Below are 20717 nucleotides of genomic sequence, written 5' to 3'. Positions count from 1 at the left end.
CAACTGAATCGTCATCTACAGAGATCTAGTTAACTACAGTTATGCCGTAGCCAGAAAAACAACAATCGCACGGCTCCTAGGTACGGATATGGAGCTACCTCCGAGGTATATTGTCAGGTGAAAAATACAAGGCACAGAACAAAGTGTATGACAAGTTTTGTAAAAGTGCAGGGATAAACTATGGATATGCAGAGAGTATCTCTGGACAGATACACAAGCTGGTGACATTGGTTGCCTCTGGGGAGGGGAACTGGGCGACTAAGGAACAGGGGATGGGAAAGATAGCTCACTGCACACCTTTTCAGACCTTTCGTATTTTAAACCAGGTGCATTGCCTATTGTGTGCATTATATAACATACACAAAACACTGCAACATTTTAAAATAACTTTTAAATGTATGCATATTATATTTCAATGAAAAGGCTTTAAGATAATAGTAAGTGGCTCCGGTTTGCAGGTGCCATGTCTGGCCACTTGCGGCTGCAGAAATTGGGAATCCCCCAATTTGCTATCCCCAAGGGAGCCTGGGGCGGACCTGGAGACAACGAAGCACCAAGCTTCACTCTCTGGGTTTTTGCACTCACTCTTCCCTCTACCTGGGACACTCTCCACCTGGCTGGGTCCATCTTCTCTTCTCTTGGTCTGCAGCTTAGGAATCACTGTCTTCTGGAGGTTTCCATGGCCGCTCCCCACTTTCCCAAGCCTAGGTAGCTGCATCTCCCGAGCATTCCCTGCGGGCCTGTGTCCCCCCGCTCACAGCACTCCTTGTACTGCCTCATGGTGGCCGGGGTGCAGCAGTTTCCCTCACCCCCATGCTGGACTGGGAGTTCAGAGAGGACAGAGGACACGCCTGGCTGGTTCACAGTTGCCTCCCCAGAGCCCAGCACCAGCTTAGTCCAAAGGCCATGAGAAGCGGGAGAGTGAGGGGAGGGGGAGAGTAAGACAGGCAGGGAGGAAAGACAGGAAGGAAAGCCACACCCCCGGCCCCTCTGTCTCAGCTCAGCCCTTAGTCACCACCACCACCTTCTGCTGCTTTCCTCCCCTGGTCTCACCAGATTAGAAATCTTCTTTATTTATGAGAGATCCTTACCTGCCTTACTCACCTCTGTATTCCCTGCTCCTACTGCAGGCTTGGCACATAGTATTAACAGGTGCCCAGTATATGTCAATTGAATTTATTAATTAATACTGGACGGTGAGAAGGGAGGAGTAAAGGAACCACTGACAGGACTTAAGTCCTATGAAATTCTGATTCAGTGGGTTCTGGGTGGGGTCCACAGGACTGGCAGTATTTAAAAGCTCCCTGGTGGGGCTTCCCTGGTGGCGCAGTGGTTAAGAATCTGCCTGCAGGGGACATGGGTTCGAGCCCTGGTCCTGGAAGACCCCACAGGCAGCGGAGCAACTAAGCCTGTGCGCCACAACTACTGAAGCCCGCGCTGTAGAGCCCGCGAGCCACAACTACTGAGCCCACGTGCCACAACTACTGAAGCCCGCACGCCTAGAGCCCGTGCTCCGCAACAAGAGAAGCCACCACAATGAGAAGCCTGAGCACTGCAACAAAGAGTAGCCCCGTTCGCCGCAACTAGAGAAAGCCCATGCGCAACAACGAAGACCCAACGCAGCCAAAAATAAATAAGTTTTTTTAAAAAGGCTCCCCCCGTGATTTTAAAGTGCTCTGGAGTTGAGAATCATTTACATGTGCTCGGTAGGGCCTTTGGATTTTTCTGGGAATGCAGGATCTCCAAAGACTGTCAGAGAGCCCACCCTTAATTTTAGGAACCTTCCCGCTGCCCCGGGTCTGGCAGGGCGGACCAAGGGACTAGGAAAGGGATTAGGAGTGGGGGACCGGGCTGGGTCTGTCCGGCTCACCTGGAGGAGAAAGAGAGGCGGGGGTCCGGGTGGGGCTGGCGCTCGGAGGCGCGTCCAGCCAGGAGCGTGTCTTGGCGCCATCTAGCGCCTGCTGGAGGCTCTGCAGCTGCAACATGCTGAGCTGCCGGCGCTGGGCTGGGGTCACGGCCGCGGCGTTTTCCGGGCCCAAGAAGGCGATCTGCTCCGCGGACAGCTCCTGCAGGGGAGAGGGGGCAGCGCCCACAGAGGCGCCTCTCCGCGGCTTTCCCAAACCTCGGCCATCCGCCCAGCACCCGCACACCTTCGTCGTACCCATGTGCTCGTCTTTAGGATTTTTACTTAAAATCAGATGACTCTTTCACTACTAAAATAAACTTATTTTAAAATGAAAAAAATTTAATGGAAATTTCCAAAAGTGGAAAATTGGAATGACTCGCAATAAGTACTCATTTAAAATATGCCATAATAAATAAAACGACACTGTTGAATTGTAGCTCTATGTGTTGGCCAACGATGTCTGAACCTGAGGTTTCTTTAAAAACAGGAAAAAAAGGGGGATTTAAAGTGTTACAGAGGTGTTAAATACATTTTAGCTCCAAATCGAGACTTCTTCCTCCAAGTAATCAGTAGTAAAGGAGAGGTGAAAAGGTGACAGTGTTGTTTAATGCAGTGCAAGGTTCCACCCCACCCCACCCCCAATGCTTCAAGTCCCCCACCTGAGAAACACTGATGTGGAGGAGAAAACACACACCTAAAAGGCAAAGACCTGAATCTGTGTCCCAGCTCTGTCACATAACAGCTGTGTGACCTTGGGCAAGTGTCATAGCCTCTCTGGGCTTTTGGACTAGATGTGGGATGGCACAGATAACTCGTCTCCTAAGTGATTCTAACCCTTGCTGCTGAGTCCTGTGAGGGCTCAGCGAAGGGAAAGTACAGTAATCCATTAGTGATGTCTGCCATGGACACTGGAAATGGGAAATTCTGCGGAGAGCAGAAGTCCTTTGAAGGCCCTGAACAAGATGTTTTCTGAAGTCGCTTCCATCCTAGAGAGGACTTGGTGACTAGTTCCAGTAGGTGTGGAATGAAATGGGATGGCAGGGGCCTCTAAAGTCATCCTGCTTATTTTCTAAGGGCCCCATAGATTCTGAGAAAGGGGGTTCTGCTTCTTCACCCCATCTTCTTCTCTCCTTCACCTTCTTCTTTCCCATCCAGGTTGATGCTTCTCTGGAATCATGTCATGCCCCTGCTTAGAACCCTTCCCTGCCACCTCTCCAGGCCACAGCTCAAGCTCCTGAATGTGGTAACGAGCGCTTCAAGCTCTGGGTCCTGCCCCCCTCTCCAGCGTCCTCTGCGCTGGGACACTTCACTCCTGGAGAATGGAGGTCCATGTCTGCAGCCCCAGAAGGCAGCACTTCCTTCTGCCTGGAACACTGTTCCTCCCTCTCCACCTAGCTAACCCATCCTGCAAAATTCAGCATCACCTCCCCCTGCCACCACAAACACACACACACATGCATGCACACACACACACACACACACACACACACGAGGACATGCTCTTCTGGCTTACACCTTACATCTACCATTAATATAGAGTCTGCATTATAAAAATTATCTGTTTTTCCAATGTGCTGCTTGCAACCCACAGGCCAGATTGAATCTCTAGGCCTATTGCACTGTGTTTTAAAATATGTATTCAAAGTGGTTGCCAACATTTAATTATCAGGAGATTTCACATGAAAATGAGATTTCTGAATTCTGATAAAAAAGGAAGATCCAGCAATACTTGGCCCACATTGTCACACTGCATCAATGTGCCAGGGATGAGAAGCAGCTTCTCCAGATTTAGACAGGGCTCTCCAGTTCACTTCAGTCCCTACCCTGGCCACTGAACTCCCTTATGTTACTTTTCAAGCCCCTGAGGGCACTGTGTTATACCCCTTCACCAGTGCATCCCAGGTGCACCAGCCTGGAGCCTACATCCTAGTGCCTAGGCTGGAGCCTACCACAATGTAAGTGGCCACTAGGAATTTTTGGAGTAGGTAAGCTACAGACTGCATTCCAAACAAGACCAGGAGAAAGTGCTCAGCAACATGCCAGCATCAAGAACCAAGCTGCCTACCCCGTGCAGAGCCCCCAGAGGAGAAGCTCAATGGCATTAAGGACTCTGACTTACTTATTTCCCCTAAACAGCTATCACACCTGTTCTGTGCTGGGAACTGTCCCGGGTGCTGAAGCGGTTCAAGATCCGCTCTCTTTATTAAAATGAACCAATGATGTTGTATCATGGGAGTTTGCCTAGCCTCCTGTGTGTGCCTTATCCAGTTTTTATGGACAGAATGTGTTTCCAAATTACACAGCGGGCAAGAACACCAGCGTCACTCCACATCAGAGCAGACTGTCCCCACCAAACCCTCTCCTAATCTTGTACATGGACAGGAAGGAAGGACCTCTCACTGGATACCCTGCTTCCCTAACCTCAGTTGATCCAATTCAACCCTCTCAATTTCTTCCATAGCTGTTTGTCACCTGTCCTACTGTGGCTTCCTTAACACTTTTCTTAAAATCAATTAAAATATTTTACTTAATTTTATCTTAAAAGGAAATGTTATACAGGAAATGTTATCCCTCATCTGCAATTCTGAAGTCCGAAAAAGTCAGAAAACAAAGTTTTTTCCAACGTTTAAGACAAACTTATTTGCCAGCAAAATCTGATCTAAATTGATGTGAGACCATTTATAGTCTCTACTTATCCCAATTAGTGTGATCTGTCACAGATTTCTTCACAGAAATATTAATGCATTGGCTTACAAGGTGCTTCCCCAGACACTGCTGAAGGTATTAAGTTACAATACTGTAGATTCACAGAATGATCTTCCTAAAATCCGGAAAATTCCACATTCTGAAATATATATATGCCCCCAAGGGTTTTGGATAAGGGAACATGCACCTGTCACACCATCATAAATAGAAAATCAGTACCAGTGGCTACGAAGAGAAGGAAACCGTAAAAATAGATACAATTAAAAGATAAATTTAAATTGAAGAAAAAAATACTTAAAAAACAAAAACACCTAAAATTATCTTGTGATCCATCCGCTGTTGGCACACAGCTCTCCTCTGGCCCTATTAGCAGAAGGCTGGTTGCAGGTCCCTAGAATCCAAGGCCCACCATCTGCCTCCCTGTGTGATTTGAAAATAGGGTCAAGCTCCCATTCTCCTTGAGGAACTGAGTACCTACTTTGAATATCTCATCAGGAAGGCATTTGATTGCTGATGGCTGGAAATATGGCATCAAATCCTTGTCAAGCATTCGGAGCTCTTCCTTACTTAAGCCAGCTGGGGAGAAAAAGGAATCACGAGGGTTTAGTTCAAGCCATCGGGACTCCATTTGTTTTATTAATGGTGCTGCCTGATGTACAGATCTGCGTGTTCTAGGCAAACATCTTTCCTTACAAAAGTCCCTGAGAATCACACCGGGGAATCAGCTTCCTCAATCAACTCAGGAAAAAAAATGTGGGTCACGTTAACCCTGATGGGTCTCCTACAAGGAGATGTACGCCCAGAAGGAGCTTTACTTTACACAAATTTCAAATTGTGTATAAATCTATTTTGGAGCCAATTAAATAACATTCTAAACCACTTTAGCTAACAAAAATTACCGAGAGCTTGTTTAAAAAGCAGACTTGCAGACCCCACCCTCTGCAACTTGAAGTCATGAAATCTAGGTTCTACCATAACTCTATAGATAGTCACTACACGTGGTCAAGGATTCTTTTTTCTTTTTTCAACACTATATTATTTAACCTTTATTTTTTAACATCTTTATTGGGGTATAATTGCTTTACAATGTGGTGTTAGTTTCTGCTGTATAACGAAGTGAATCAGTTATACATATACATATAACCCCATATCTCCTCCCTCTTGCTTCTCCCTCCCACCCTCCCTATCCCACCCCTCTAGGTGGTCACAATGCGGCTGCTTCCCACTAGCTATCTGTTTTACGTTTGGTAGCGTATATATGTCCATGCCACTCTCTCACTTCGTCCCAGCTTCCCCTTCCCCCCACCCTGTGTCCTCAAGTCCACTCTCTACGTCTGCATCTTTATTTCTGTCCTGATTCTTTCATTGTTTTGTTTCTTTCTGTCCCCAGATTTAAGGTTGGAAAGGGAGAGAAAGGCATACTCAAGGTGTCTCTTACCTGCAATGGTCCCAAGCTCCTGCAGGACAGAGCTGGACCACTCGGTGGGCCCCCCAAACACAACTTCTGCCTTCCTCTTAAACTCTGCCAAGACGTGGGTGCTGCAGAGCAGGGTCCCAATTCTGGCCACCACCACCCTGGTTGTGAGGGAGGATGTAGTGTGAGCCTGGGAGACTCTCCGGCCAAAAAAAAGATATGCAGAAGGTTTCAGCACCAAAAAATGATCCAGCTAATCTCACTCCCTATTTTAGCCCAGAAAAGTTGCAAAGCATGAGGAAGCAGAGAACATCTTGCTGAATGAATGAACGAACGAACCAATCAATCATTTGCTATTCTGCACACTAGTGTCTTGGTTACCTGAATTCTGAGATCTTTATAAGTGAGATTTCGGTGATGTTCATGGCACACAGGGTTGCACCAAGTCCTACTAAGTGGAAGCTCTTCAGATCCTGGACACTATAGCCTGAATCCTCCAGGAACCCTTGCAGAATGGATTTAGCCTATAAAAATGTGGGAGGATAGGAAATGAACTATCCAGGGATGATCAAGACTCCAAGGTCTGAGGGGATAAAGGAGCCAGCCTCCTGACTGATCGCCCACCCTACTCCTCCGAACACACTCCCCACTCCAAATCATCCCAGCCGCTCATCCAGGTTAGCCTCCTGAAGGTCCTGCTTCTACGGAGTATGTCCCCTGATCTATGGAGGCATCTTTAGGCCGTGAAGCTCTTGTATCCTTCACCAGTATTAAAGACACCTATACCTTGTGTCTGTGTCTGCTGGCTTATTCCCTTCATCACTCATGACCTTCACACAGTTTGGTCATTTAAGGTCTTCTGCATCAGGATCCAGACTTTTCCAGCAACAGTTGTCACAACTTTCTGACCTTGTAATTTTCTGCCTTTGCACCTTTACTCAAGTCAGTGCCTCCATCTGAAATGCACTTCTTGCATTCCCAACTGTTAAAACCCGACCATCCTTTTATTTGGGAGTTCAAGTCAAATGTTACCTTCGTGAAATCTACCCTGAAATAGGTTTGCCTCTCACTCTTCAATTCCAGGGAGTAGTACGTTAAATCCTTTGGCATTAAAAAACCACACAGGAATCTCTTCAATGAGCTTTGCTTTAGGGGCTGATGTGTAGTGTAGGGTCCCTGTAATTTTAGTATAGTGACCATTGATTATTCATGACCTGCCCTGGAGAGCCAGACCTCCTACTCTCTCACTTCACGTGGTTCAATTGGAGCTAACTGCATTCTGAGTTCCAGAGGTGATGCTATGGCCTAGTCCTGGCCAGTCAGTTTGTCTCTTAGCCTGGCTGCAGTGACTGGTTCTACATTAGGCCTGTGATCCAGTCAAAACCAACCAGGACTTTGGTTGGAGCAATTAGAAGAGAAGAGCTTTCTTTACTGTGGACTGGACCTTGGAAGGACAAACACCTGAATCTGCTAGAACTCAACACATGGAAAGAAACTGCCTCTGGGGACTTCCCTGGTGGCGCATTGGTTAAGAATCTGCCTGCTAATGCTAGGGGACGCGGGTTCAATCCCTGGTCTGGGAAGATCCCACATGCCATGGAGCAACTAAGCCTGTGCGCCACAACTACTGAGCCCGCGTGCCACAACTACTGAAGCCCGTGTGCCTAGAGCCCGTGCTCCGCCAGAAGAGAAGCCACCACAATGAGAAGCCCGTGCACCGCAACGAAGAGCAGCCCCCACTCACTGCAACTAGAGAAAGCCCACGCACAGCAACTAAGACCCAATGCAGCCAAAAATAAAATAAATAAATAAATTTATTTAAAAAAAAAAAAAGAAAAGAAAGAAAGAAACTGCCTCTGAGCAAAACCCACGTAAAGGAAAGCAGGGTCAAAAATTGGTGTGATAGGCTTCCCTGGTGGCGCAGTGGTTGAGAGTCCGCCTGCCGATGCAGGGTGCCCCGGTCCGGGAAGATCCCACATGCCGCGGAGCGGCTGGGCCCGTGAGCCATGGCCACTGAGCCTGCGCGTCCGGAGCCTGTGCTCCACAACGGGAGAGGCCACAACAGTGAGAGGCCCGCGTACCGCAGGAAAAAAAAAAAAAAAAAAATGGTGTGAGATGGCTTCCTGACAGTAGTGTTGAAGCCCCTGGATCCAGCCATACCTTAATTCCACCCTTGACCTTCTCAGTCATGGGAGTCAATTCCATTCTTGTTCAAGCCACTTTGAGTTGGGTTTTCTGTCACTTGTAACTGGATTAACCCTGATTAATTTGATCCAGATAAGTTGGATCTGAGGAAGGACCCAAGTTGATCTCTTGAAGATGAGCTGTATAATTGTCTGGCTCCTCAGGGCTCATGGAGGCAGATGCAGAAGATTACAAAAGGGCCAGAGCTCACAAGGCAAAGATAGGGAGGAGACCTCCAAGGACGAACATCTCCTGAATGGAAGTGAGGGTCACAGGGATACAGTGAATCTCCCCATCTCCCTTTAATGTCAGTCCATCCCATCACACACTATAGATCACTCCAGTGTTAAGAAAAAGTATTGGCAAAGATTGCGAAACGCTGAAATGGGATTCCACTTTTCACGTGGCTGTTGTCTCTCTATCCCTCAGGTCTGTTTAAATGCTACCTGCTCAGAGAAGACTTCCTGGATTCCCCCATCCCAAGTAGCTTCCCTCCCCACTATTTCCATGAGCACCTTGTCCATTTTCTGCTTATCACTTATCAAAATTTATTAAATGTTTCACCTTGATCACTCAACTTTTTGTCTGTATCACCCAGTAGAATCTCCAAAGACAAAGACCATATCCAGCTAGTTCACTCCTGCATCCCTAGTACCTGATACAATGCCTGGCCCATATTAGGGTACTTTGGGAATAATAAGTACTTTTTGAATGAATGAATGAACATCTGAGTGAGTGAGCTATAGACGTTGTAGGCAATATATACTCCTTCGAAATGGCATCAGACTATTGCCGTCATGTGATGGATTGGCTTCAGAGAGATTTCCCACGTCTCTGCAAACTGGACTGGTCAGTGTCTTCATGAAGTTTCCCCTCAATGATTACAAAGCTCACAGGTACTGTAAGTGAATTTCAGTAACACAATGTTTAGATTTAAATGTGTTTGAATGGCAATGTACATCCAAAATAATAATAGCTAATATTTATTGAATGCTTACTGTATGCCAACACTGTTTTGACCATTTACGCATACTATCTCACCTAATCCTCGCAACAACCCTAGGAAGTAAGTATTAATATTATCTCTATTTCACAGATGAGGAAACTGAGGCACAGAGAGGTTAAGTAACTATGCCAAGGTTACACAGCTAGTAGATAATGGTTCTAGGATTACAACCTGGGCAGTCTGACTTCAGAGTCAGTGAAGATGTTTGGGGATGAGGGAAAGATGGAGATTCAAGTTAGCTTTTGAACTTTTCTTATTAAGTCTTCATAATCAGGTTTCATTCATTGACTCATGGCAATCTGTGCCCCCCAACCATCAGGCATGCCCATTTTAAAATGAAAGTGCAAAAATACAATTCAAATAAAATTACTTTGAAGATGTGATATTAAATTGTCCTTGCGACTGGAACCTGGAAAATGCAAGCTCAGCCTGCACGGTGATAAGCTACAATATATTTCCTTGAGTGACTGGAGCACTGTATCTGTAATGATTCCAAGACAATTAATACCAGCACTTTTAGACAATATTAACCACTGAAAAGTGAATAGCTGGAAGATTTCAATCTCTCTGTTCATCCCTCTGGCTTCTATAATAGTTTTTTTTTCCCTTTATATTGGTTTTTAAGCTGAATTATCTGTTAATGTAGTTCCGCCAGGTCTGACTATTAACCTAGAAACATGCATTTAAGCGTTTGATCGGGAGCTAAAGTTGAGGAACTGACTGCAAATGATATTTGCAAATGTTGATTTCCATATCCTCTTCAAACATATTGATAAATCTCACTGCCATCCATGGGAACTGAAAATTGGTAAAAAGGGAAAGAGATGCTCTGGTTTCTAAGTTGGATATCTTTTTCTGTTTTCTCCCAGACTGCGAATAGAATGGTTTTAATATTGGAAATGTGAGGTGGCACTTCTCAAACCAGTCAAAACCAGTTTTAGTGTCACGGAACCCCAGGATTGTAGAATGTCAGAGTAGAAGGAACTGCAGACTTGGGGGTCCAACCCCCTCACCTTGCAAATGAGGAAGGTGTTAAACTACCAGAGAGGGAGTGTGACAATGACAATATGCTGATGAAGACAACTAATTTTTGTTGACTAACTATGTCGCAGGCATCGTTCACCATATTTAACATGTATTAACTCACTTAATCCTTATGGCCAGGACCTCCATGTTACCTAACTCCAGGGGGGCACAATTCACACCATGTTCTCTTTGAATGGTGCCACCCAGAGTCATGTGACATGGCAATCCTGATTACAAAAAGCTCAGGAGAGTAGGGGCCATGCCTTGGTTTTGCTTGCCCAGCGTCCATTCTCCCTTTGATAACACCATGCCTTTCCTTTGGTGAACCACCTGTGCTCATTTCCTCTTGCTGCTGTAACAAATTACCACAAACTCAGTGGCCTGAAACAACACGGATATATTCTTTTACAGTTCTGGGGGTCTCAAGTCCTAAAATGGGTCAGCATGATGTGTTTGTTCTGGAGGCTCTAGAGAGAAGTCATTTCCCTGCCTGTTTTAGCTTCTAGAGTCTGCCTGAATTCCTTGACTCAGAGTCCCATCTTCCATCTTCAAAACCAGCAGCACTGCACCTTCAAATCTCTCAGTGTGTCCCTTGTCCCTCTGCTTCCACTGTCACATTGCCTTCTGTATCTGTGGTCCTTTCTAAGGACCCTTGTGATTACGTTGGGCCCACCAGGATCATCTCCCATCTCAAGGTCCTTAACCTAATCACATCTGCAGAGTCCCTTTTGCCACATAAGGTAACATAGTCACAGGCTCCAGGGATGAGGATGTAGACATCTTTGGGGATCGTTACGACACACGCGTTCCCCGTCCTCAGTACATATGGTCCTGGTGAGATGGATTCCACTCCCTGGTGCGTGCCAGGCCAACCCACATATTCTAATCCTGACCAGATAGTTTAGGGCCGGGCAATTGCATGTTTGGAGTCAATGCTGGGGTTGTTTCAAAAATGAATGAGAAAAGGGGCACTTTTTTCTGGGGTTGCTAATTACGTGATACGTAAGCCTAGCGCTGAAAACAACAGCTGAGGGAGGGCTGCCTGAGAATGAAGTTAACACAGAGCAACTAAGGCTCTCCTTTCTAGCAATCCAGTGGATTAACTTCCCTCCCAACTGAAACAATTAAATTCTGGACAGAACTTCTTCTTTAGCCTGTGAAGAATTAACTGACACAGGGATCACCCTCTCACCATGAAGTGTGAACAAAGTATATGAAACCACTGTATTTAGACACTGGACAGCAGGGAGTACAGGCCTATAATCCTGGGAGAAGGAAGACAAATCAGGTGAGCCCCACAATTGCCCTTGCTCTCTGCCCAGAGGCAGCTTCCAGGCTATGGAGCAGGAAAGGGAACCCAAAAAAGCCCAGCGGTCAGGCTGAGTTGAGGATATAGAGATCCAAGTTCAGAGAGGCCAGGGATATGATAATTTGTTGGGCAAAGTACTGGAGAGGAAGAAACTGCACGGAGAGAGAGAGAGCTCCAGAAATCTGCAGAGAGGTCTTCTCCAGTCTGGCTGAGTGCTGGTCGCATGCAAGGAATGAAACTCCACATAAATATCAAAAAAGGCATCAGAAAGCCGTAGGCTGAACAATTCTCGAGCTCACATGGAGCTGGAAAGAGTTCACATTCCCACCAGCCAGAGAGAAGAGGTCTTGAAGTACACGGAGCATTGGATAGAGTCCTCAGAAGAATCATGTCTCAGTGATGGGGATAAATTAACCACAGAATAAAGCTCAGTCTAGACGCACCCTTATAATGCTCAAAGGGAAGCCTCAAAATGATCATACTGATCTAAAAGTAATTTAAGTGTACGCCAGAACAAAGCCCAATACTCTTTAAAGGAGTACCACTAAACTGGGTGGGTGCTCAAAGATGTAAAATTTACAATGCTCATCAGCCCGCCAAAATTACTAGACTTGCAAATAAGAAAATATGACCCATGACTATGGGGAAAATTAGCTAACAGAAAGAGTCTCAGAAATGACAATTATGATGGAATTAACCGGAAAGGTTTTTGAAGCTACTATTAGAAATACTATTAAGTATGTTCTAGGACATAAAGGAAAATATACACAAAATTAAGACAGAAGTAGAATATTTGAAAGGTCCAGCAACATCTACTTACCTGTCCTGGGGTCCACTCTGTCTGCTGGCTGAGGGAAGCCACAGTGTCTATGGAGCTGAGATCCAACTGCTCAAGCTCGCTCTCAGTAAGAGCCAGAACGATGCGCCCCAGGGAGACGAGATGGTACTCTCTCCAGTACGAAGGCGTGTCCCAAACCTTCAGGTGAGGAAAAAAAGCCAGATTAGACTATTATTTTTTTAACAGACAAAAGACATGAACAGGAAATTCACAAAAGAAGAAATAAACATATGGGAGAAGTTCAGTCTCAGGAATAATTAAAGAAATGTATGTTAACAACAATCAAAGAATACTAAGTTGGCTGAGCATTGGACAAGGAGTAAAGAGAATTGGAAAGATATGGGGTACAGGATACCCCCATTTGCTGGTGTTGAGAATGTAAATCGGTACATGCTTTTTAGAGGGGAATCTGGCTACATGCATCGAAAGCTTTTAAAATATTTAAACTCTTTGACTCAGAAATTCGATCTCTGGGAATCTAGCCTAAGTAAATAATAAGACAAATGGCCAAAGAAATATGTATAAATATGCACCTTGAGGCCTTAAAAAAAAAACAATCTAAAAGTCTACCAACTGGTTAAATAAATAAATAAAAACCAGCCATAAAGTATTATATAGCTATTTAAAATACTGATACAGATTTATATTTCTGATATATAAAAATATGCAGTATACACTGTTGGTGTGGACAGCAAGCTATTGAATAGCAGGTGACCGTGATGCTATATTTTGTAGCATGTATACGTATGTATGAAATATATAAATATATTTTACACACATACACAGAAGTCTGGGAGGCTTCAGATGACCATACCAAAATATTAACACGTGCTTACCTCTGGGTAAAAGATTACGACTGATTTTCTTCTTTATTATTTTCTGACTTTTCTACAATAAACTTGGATTACTCATATAAAAAAATAGAGTTGTTATTTTAAGGAATTTAATATCTTAACCCCACAAGGGTAACTATACAGTCCACAACCATCCTAATAGCTGAAACAAGCGATCTTTATAAAGATGGCAAATTACTTCTAGTCATCCTTTTATTCCTTTCTGCTCTGTTTTCAGGTGAATTTGCAACAGATTCCGAGAAAACCTCCCGCAAGCAGCAGTGGGGTTCTCCGAGTGGAGAAAGAAAAGGCACAGTTCCTGGAAACCACCTCAGTCAGAGGCACCAGAGCACCCACGGAATTTGATTTACTGAGCCTACCTTAGATGCCAAGACACATCTCATTCCCGGCCAGAGCCCTAAGAGGGAGGAGCTAGAAATCTCTCCGGTGCGGAGATCACAACTATGGCTCTGAACTGATGCAGTGAGATTTCAACAAGATGACCCAAGTGAAAGCGAAAGACAGGGGTCTGTGCACAGCAGGGCTGGGACCCTGTGTTGGGTTTCCCTCTGTGAGTGCTTCCTCCCTGAGATGGGCTTCACCTGTACTGCCTTCTCCTTCAGGGTCCTCAGCTGAGCTGGGCTGAAGCTCCTGACGGCCCCCAGCAGCTCCACGCTCCTGAGGAACGCATCCTCCCCCAGGCAGAGCAGGCCCTCGGGGGCCCAGCAGGCGTTGGCTTCGGCCAGCTTGATGATGTCATTGGAGGAGGGAGCCGAGACTCCATGGCAACCTGAGGAATGGGCGACATGGGGAAGGAACAGAGGAAAGAGAATTTCAGGAAATGTGAGTCTGTTTCTTTATTGAAATGAGTAATGTTGTTCTCCAATCGGATTTATCCATGAGAAATAGCGTAGGGTAGAAACTGAGCTCAGGGACTCAGGGGCCAGTTTGAATCCCACTTGTGCCATTTCTTCCGAACGAAATCATGGAAATGCCAACTTTTTGCAAAGCCACCAGCACACACACAGTAGGAGCTTTGCCTCATTATGACTGGACTGCTAATGGCCTTAAGGGCAATAGGAGGTGGTGGTGAACAGTTCTGGCTTTAGATTCAAATCCAAAGCTATTTAAGCCCTCTGTGCCTCAGATTCCTAGTCTCCGATTCCTAGTCTATAAAATGAGTATAAAATTACCTCATAGAATTTTTGCGAGGACTAAATGTGTTATTATTTATAAAGCACTTAGAACAGTGCCAGGTATACAGTAAGTACTCAATACATGTTAGCCATTTTTATTATGCTACCTCCCATAGCCACCCCATGCATTTGAGTTTGCAACCCAGAGTTAAGGCTTCCAGAATTATAAGGAAGTGGCGCTCCTACCTAAGTGTGGAAAGGGAAGATGATTTGCCCTCCATAAAAATCTTGGTGGAGGCTATGGCCTTCCCATCCCAGGACAAAGGAGAAATGGGTCTCTTACATTTTCCTTGGCAACAGGAGAAATCCATCCATACCGGTCCTGAGTAAGCTGAACCATACCCAGTCAAACCACTTTCTCAGCAACACACAAATGAGATACTGTCTTTGCTGGCCCAGATGTGCCCAACCTGAGAGAAAACCTTTGCCTTAAGAGCAATCCTGGGTTTCTTATCTTAGGAGCTGACGACCCCTGATGCTGACAGACTCACCAGAGCCACCCGGGGCTGGGCATTTCCCAAGCCTCGTGGCCATGCCCCTTTCACTGCATCTTAAATGGAAATTCACTGGACTCTAATCAAGAGGCAGAACTGGACCAGGTCAAAGGTACATGTCTGGTCCTCAAACATCTTTATCACAACTCACTTGGAGGAGACAAAAGACCCATCTCTCCTAGACTCCCTTTGCCCCACTTTCCAATGAAAGCAGGATTCAGTGAAAGTACAGAATGAGAGAACAGAATGGTTTAAAAGTACAGCAGAGACTTGGTCCTATCACTTCCTGGGGCTTAGAATAGGGCCTGACACATAGTAGGTATTCAGGAAATATTCACTGAATGAATCAACACACACAAAAATTAACTAAAATGAAAGCAAGTAGTAATTCTGCTAATCCATTAATGACTATAAGCACAGCAGTAATTAACACCCAGAACCAACTAAAGAAAACTCCAATTAAGCACTAGAGCTAAGCGCATCTTCCCCCAAGGGCAGAAAGTCTTACTTTCACGTATCCACAGGCAGAGAGTAGGAGCACGGCGATATGACAACCGGACTGCTAGGCAGCGAGGACCGTACGGGCTAGTGGTGAACATCACCTGCTTTGGATTCAATTCCAAGAGCTGCCGTTGACTAACTCTGAGACTTTGGCCAAATCTCTTAATCTCTCTAAACCCCATTCTCCTTTGTTAAATGGGAGAAAGCATACTGCCCACCCCACAGACAGAGGTGAGGACGAGACAATGCACGGAGAGGCGACGACCCAAGGTGAACATCAGACCGACCACGACATTTCCGTGCTCGACGCCGCCATGAAACCCCACCTTCGGGTCTCGTTTACAAGGAGATAAGACCCCACTCCAGCCACACTGCCCTTCATTCCTCCTTCCTCCCCCACTCCTGTCACACTCCTTCTGCCCAGAAGACTCCAACTCCAGGTCCCCACTGGGCCCACTCCCACACTGCCTTGGGTCTTTCCTCAAACGTCACCTTAGTGAGCCCTTCCTTAACTGTGTTCTCCTTTCAAATTACAGCCCCACATCCCACGCTCCCTGACTCCTGTCCTTTGCTTTATTTTCCTTCTTGATACTCATCACACGACATACTACGTACTTCACTTATGTCTGTAATTTATTGTCTGGCTACCCCCAACCCCATCTGAAAGTAAGCTCTATGAGGGCAGGGGGTTTTGTTTTGTTCACACAGTCAGTGCTCAAAAATTATTTGTTGCAGGAAAGAAAGTAAGCACAGATTACTTTTATTATTACAATTATTCTCGGGTCTGGTTAACTTTGTCCCCTCCTACCTGGCACAAGTCTGCACTCTAATACTTACTGAGCATTTCCTACGTGCCAGGCACTGTTGTGTACATGTTTATAGGTTTAAAACCCACCAACCTTCACGATAATCTAATGAGGTAGGGATTTTCATTATCCCCATTTTACCGAGGATAAAACCCAAGGCACAGAGAGGTTAAAGAGCTTACCCAAAGTCACACAGCCCGTAAGTGGCAGCCCTGGGATCCAAATCCAGTCAGCCTGGCCCCAGCACGGCAATTCATAGCCACACAGCCATTTTGGTCCTTAAATCAATTGTTTTGAAATGTTTGTTGCACGTGTTCACCCATTAAACCTACTGGCCTGCGTAAGGAATGCAAGATGTGATTCCAAATCACTTTACAAAGATGTAATTCTGGACTTCCCTGGTGGCTCAGTGGTTAAGAATCCACCTGCCAATGTAGGGGACATGGGTTCGATCCCTGGCCCGGGAAGATCCCACATGCCCAAGAGCAACTAAGCTTGTGCGCCACAACTACTGAGCCTGCACTCTAGAGCCCGTGCTCTGCAGCAAGAGAAGCCACGACAATGAGAAGCCCGCGCACCACAAGAAGAGTAGCCCCTGCTTGCCTCAACTAGAGAGAGCCCATGCGTGGCAATGAAGACCCAATACAGCAAAAAAAAAAGATATAATTCTATGCCCTGTGGATTTTTGCTACTCTACTGCTTTGCAAACATTGCATCCAGTCCCCTGGACAAGGAGTCCTCTTGAAGCCAGGGACTTAACCAAAACACTGCTGCCATGACAACGGCCTCAGATACCCCCAGAAACACTCACCGGGGCTGCGGTCAGAGGTGGGGCTCTCCTCACTGCTGTTCCGAACAGATTCAAAGACAGCCTGGAGGAATTCTTTGGGGGGCAAAGTCCCAGCCATCTTGGAAGCTGTTTGCTGAAGGATGTCAGGAAACTGTGCAGGGCAGCGAAGATGAAAGAGGAGGAATGAATAATAATTAAAGCACATGAAACACAGACTTAAATCAGAGTGTAAACTGGAACACTGCTTCACTGCCTCCATTGCTTTTTTTTCTTTATGCAGGCATACATCGTTTCATTGCACTTCGCTTTACTGCACTTGTAGATACTGCATTTTTTAAATATTGAAGGTTTGCGGCGACTCTGTGATAAGCAGATCTATTGGCACCATTTTGCCAACAACATTTGCTCATTTCATGTCTCTGTGTCACAGTTTGGTAATTCTCACAATATTTCAAACTTTTTCATTATTACTATATTTGTTATGGTGATCTGTGATCCCTGATCCTTGACATTACTATTGTAACTGGGGCACCACAAACCGTGCCCATATAAAACAGTGAACTTGATCAATAAATGTAGTGTGTGTTCTGACTGCTCTACCAATAGGCTGTTCCCATCTCTCTCCCTCTGCTCATGGCTCACTGTTCCAAGACACAACTATATTAAAATTAGGTCAGTTAATAACCCTACAATGGCCTTTAAGTGTTCAAGTGAAAGGAATAGTCACAAGGCTCCCATTTTAAATTAAAATGAAAATGATTAGGCTTAGTGAGAAAAGCTTGTCAAAAGCTGAGACAGGCTGAAAGCTAGGCCTCTTGCACCAAACAGTTAGCCAAACTGTGCATGCAAATGAAAAGTTCTTGAAGGAAATTAGAAGTGCTACTCCAGTGAACACACAAATGATAAGAAAGCGAAACAGCCTTATTGATGATATGGAGAAAGTTTTAGTGGTCTGGATAGAAGATCAAACCAATCACAACCTTCCCGTAAGCCAAAGCCTAACCCAGAGCAAAACCCAACTCTGCAATTCTATGAAGGCTGAGAGAGATGGGAAAGCTGCAGGAAAAAAGTCTGAAGCTAGCAGAAGTTGTTTCGTGAGGCTTAAGAAAAGAAGCCATCTCTATAACATGAAAATTCAAGATGAAGCAGCCAGTGCTGATGTAGAAGCTGCAGCAAGTTATCCAGAAGATATAACTCAGATAATTAACAAAGATGGCTACAGTAAACAGCCTTATATTGGAAAAAGATACCATCTAGGACTTTCATAGCTAGAGAGGAGAAGTCAATGCCTGGCTTCAAAGGACTGGTTGATTCTCTCATTAGGGGCTAATTCAGTTGGTGACTTTAAGTTGAAGCCAATGCTCATTTACCATCCCCCAAATCCTAGGGCCCTTAAGAATTATGCTAAATCTACTCTGCCTGTGCTCTATAACTGGAACAGTAACGCCTGGATGACAGCACATCTGTTTACAACATGGTTTACTGAATATTTTAAGCCCACTATCGAGACCTACTGCTCAGACAAAAAAGATTCTTTTCAAAATATTACTGCTCATTGACAATGCACCTGGTCACCCAAGAGCTCTGATGGAGATGTCCAATGAGACTGATGTAGTTTTCACGCCTTCTAACGCAATATCCATTCTGTAGCCCATGGATCAAGCGATAATTTTCACTTTCCAGTCTTATTATTTAAGGAATACATTTCTTAAGACTATAGCTGCCATAGACAATGATTCCTCTGATGGATCTGGGCAAAGTAAATTGAAAACCTCTTGGGAAGGATTAACCATTCTAGATGCCATTAAGAACATCTGTGATTCATGGGAAGAGGTCAAAACATCAATATTAACAGAAGTTTGGAAGAAGTTGATTTCAACCCCCATGGATGACTTTGAGGGGTTCAAGACATCGGTGGAGGAAGTAACTGCAGATGTGGTGGAAATAGCAAGAGAACTAGAAACAGAAGTGAAGCCTAAAGATGTGACTGAATTTCGGCAATCTCATAAAACTTTAATGGGTAAGGAGTTGCTTCTTACGGATGAGCAAAGAAAGTGGTTTCTTGAGATGGAACTACTCCTGGTGAAGATTGTTGAAATGAGAACAAATGATTTAGAATATTACGTAATCATAACTTAGTTGATAAAGCAGCAGCAGGGTTTGAGAGGATTGACTCCAGTCGTGAAAGCAGTTCTGCTGTGGGTAGAATGCTATCAAACAGCATTGCATGCTGCAGAGGGATCATTAGTGAAAGGAAGTCACTTGATGCATCAAACTTCACTGTCCTATCTTAGGAAATTGACACAGCCACCCCAGCAAGCACCACCCTGATCAGACAGCAGCCATCAACAGCGAGACAAGAGCCTCCACTGGCAGAAGGTTACACCTCACTGAAGGCTCAGATGATGGTTAGCATGTTTTTAGCAATAAAGTATTTTTTAATGCACACCCACAGACTACAGTATAGTGTACACATAACTTTCATATGCACTTGGAAACCAAAAAACTCACGTGACTTGATTTATTGCAATATTCACTTTATTGCGGTGGTCGGTAACCCAACCCATAATATCTCCGAGGTATGCTTGTAGCAGCTTCTCATGGAAATTTAATCCCTAGCCCAGCTAGTCTCTACAAAGAATCGTAGAAAATAACACCCAATCTCAGTACTAATCCAATACGTGTTCAATAACGTAAGTAGATATTGTTTTTCACCCATCAGATTGTCAAGAATAAAATAAAGTGATAATACCTAATGCTGGCCAAGATGTAGGAAATATGCATACTTATTTCTCTGTGGGACTGTTAGATAGTGCATCATTACCATCTGATAATATCTATAAAATGTATGTATGCCTATGCCTTTTGGGGTTGGTACTGTTTGTTAATTTTTGTTAAAATTTATATGTATAAAAGGAGGAGGAAAGAGTTATCTCTGAGTTCTAGGAGAAGACTAGCAAACGAGGGGGTCTCTGGTTGCCCTGGAGAAGGTGCCATTTCTCATCTAGAGCTGATGCACTTTGTCAAGCGCAGGATGCTATTGGTAATCTATCCAAGAGGCTAGAGAATTCATCAAACGCTTCCCTACAGCAGTATGTCTCTGTGTCCCAGTCACCAAAAGAGTGTGCCCCAAAAGTCACTGGGTTTTATAGTTCCTCCTTCTTCTAATCTTCAGAATCAGAGTCACAGTCTAAGCCAGTAATTCCCAGCCCAGGCTGTAGGTGAGAAGCACCTGGGAAATCCACAGACACCTGGGCCCTGCCCTAGAGATTCCGAGACCATTGGTCTGGGGTGGGGTCCATGTGTCTGTCCCTTTTAGAATTTCCCCGGTGATTCCCACGTGCAGCTAAGGTCACGAGCAAAACTGCTCTAAGATAAAGAGTTAACTTCTAAAGAGCAAATGGCACAGCAGAGTATTTTCCATTTTGTATTTTTAAAGGGAGAACATGTAAAGGCAGGAGGAAGATTTTCCAGAAAGGATGCAGAAGAATCTGGGAACAGCAACTGCTGTTGAGGAGAGAAGCTAGGAACCTAGAAATGCGGGGCGAGAAACTTCTCATCCTATAGCCTTTGGTATAGTTGGGATTTTCTAACCAGGAGCATGTATTATTTGTTCTACTAAACATTTCATGCATTAAAACAAAAAGTAGAGAGAATAATACAACAAAGCACCCATGTGCCCAGAACCCAGCTTAAGAAATAAAACAT

The 20717-nt window shown here is 44.9% G+C and overlaps 1 protein-coding gene across 1 annotated transcript in view; it reads right to left on the bottom strand.

The window, feature by feature from the left end:
* The window catches only part of OTOA (otoancorin), a 72823-nt gene that overhangs the window by 1687 nt on the left and 50419 nt on the right, over positions 1-20717 (bottom strand). The window contains 7 exon segments of the mRNA XM_032603761.1: positions 1871-2066; positions 5091-5188; positions 6051-6187; positions 6408-6550; positions 12372-12527; positions 13825-14012; positions 17031-17160. Coding sequence (XP_032459652.1) covers positions 1871-2066; positions 5091-5188; positions 6051-6187; positions 6408-6550; positions 12372-12527; positions 13825-14012; positions 17031-17160 — 1048 coding nt within the window.

Source organism: Phocoena sinus, chromosome 15 (assembly GCF_008692025.1).
Source record: "Phocoena sinus isolate mPhoSin1 chromosome 15, mPhoSin1.pri, whole genome shotgun sequence".
In the NCBI taxonomy this organism is placed as follows: domain Eukaryota; kingdom Metazoa; phylum Chordata; class Mammalia; order Artiodactyla; family Phocoenidae; genus Phocoena; species Phocoena sinus.
Note: the sequence above shows the minus strand (reverse complement) of the source record. Positions and strands in the feature narration are given on the sequence as shown.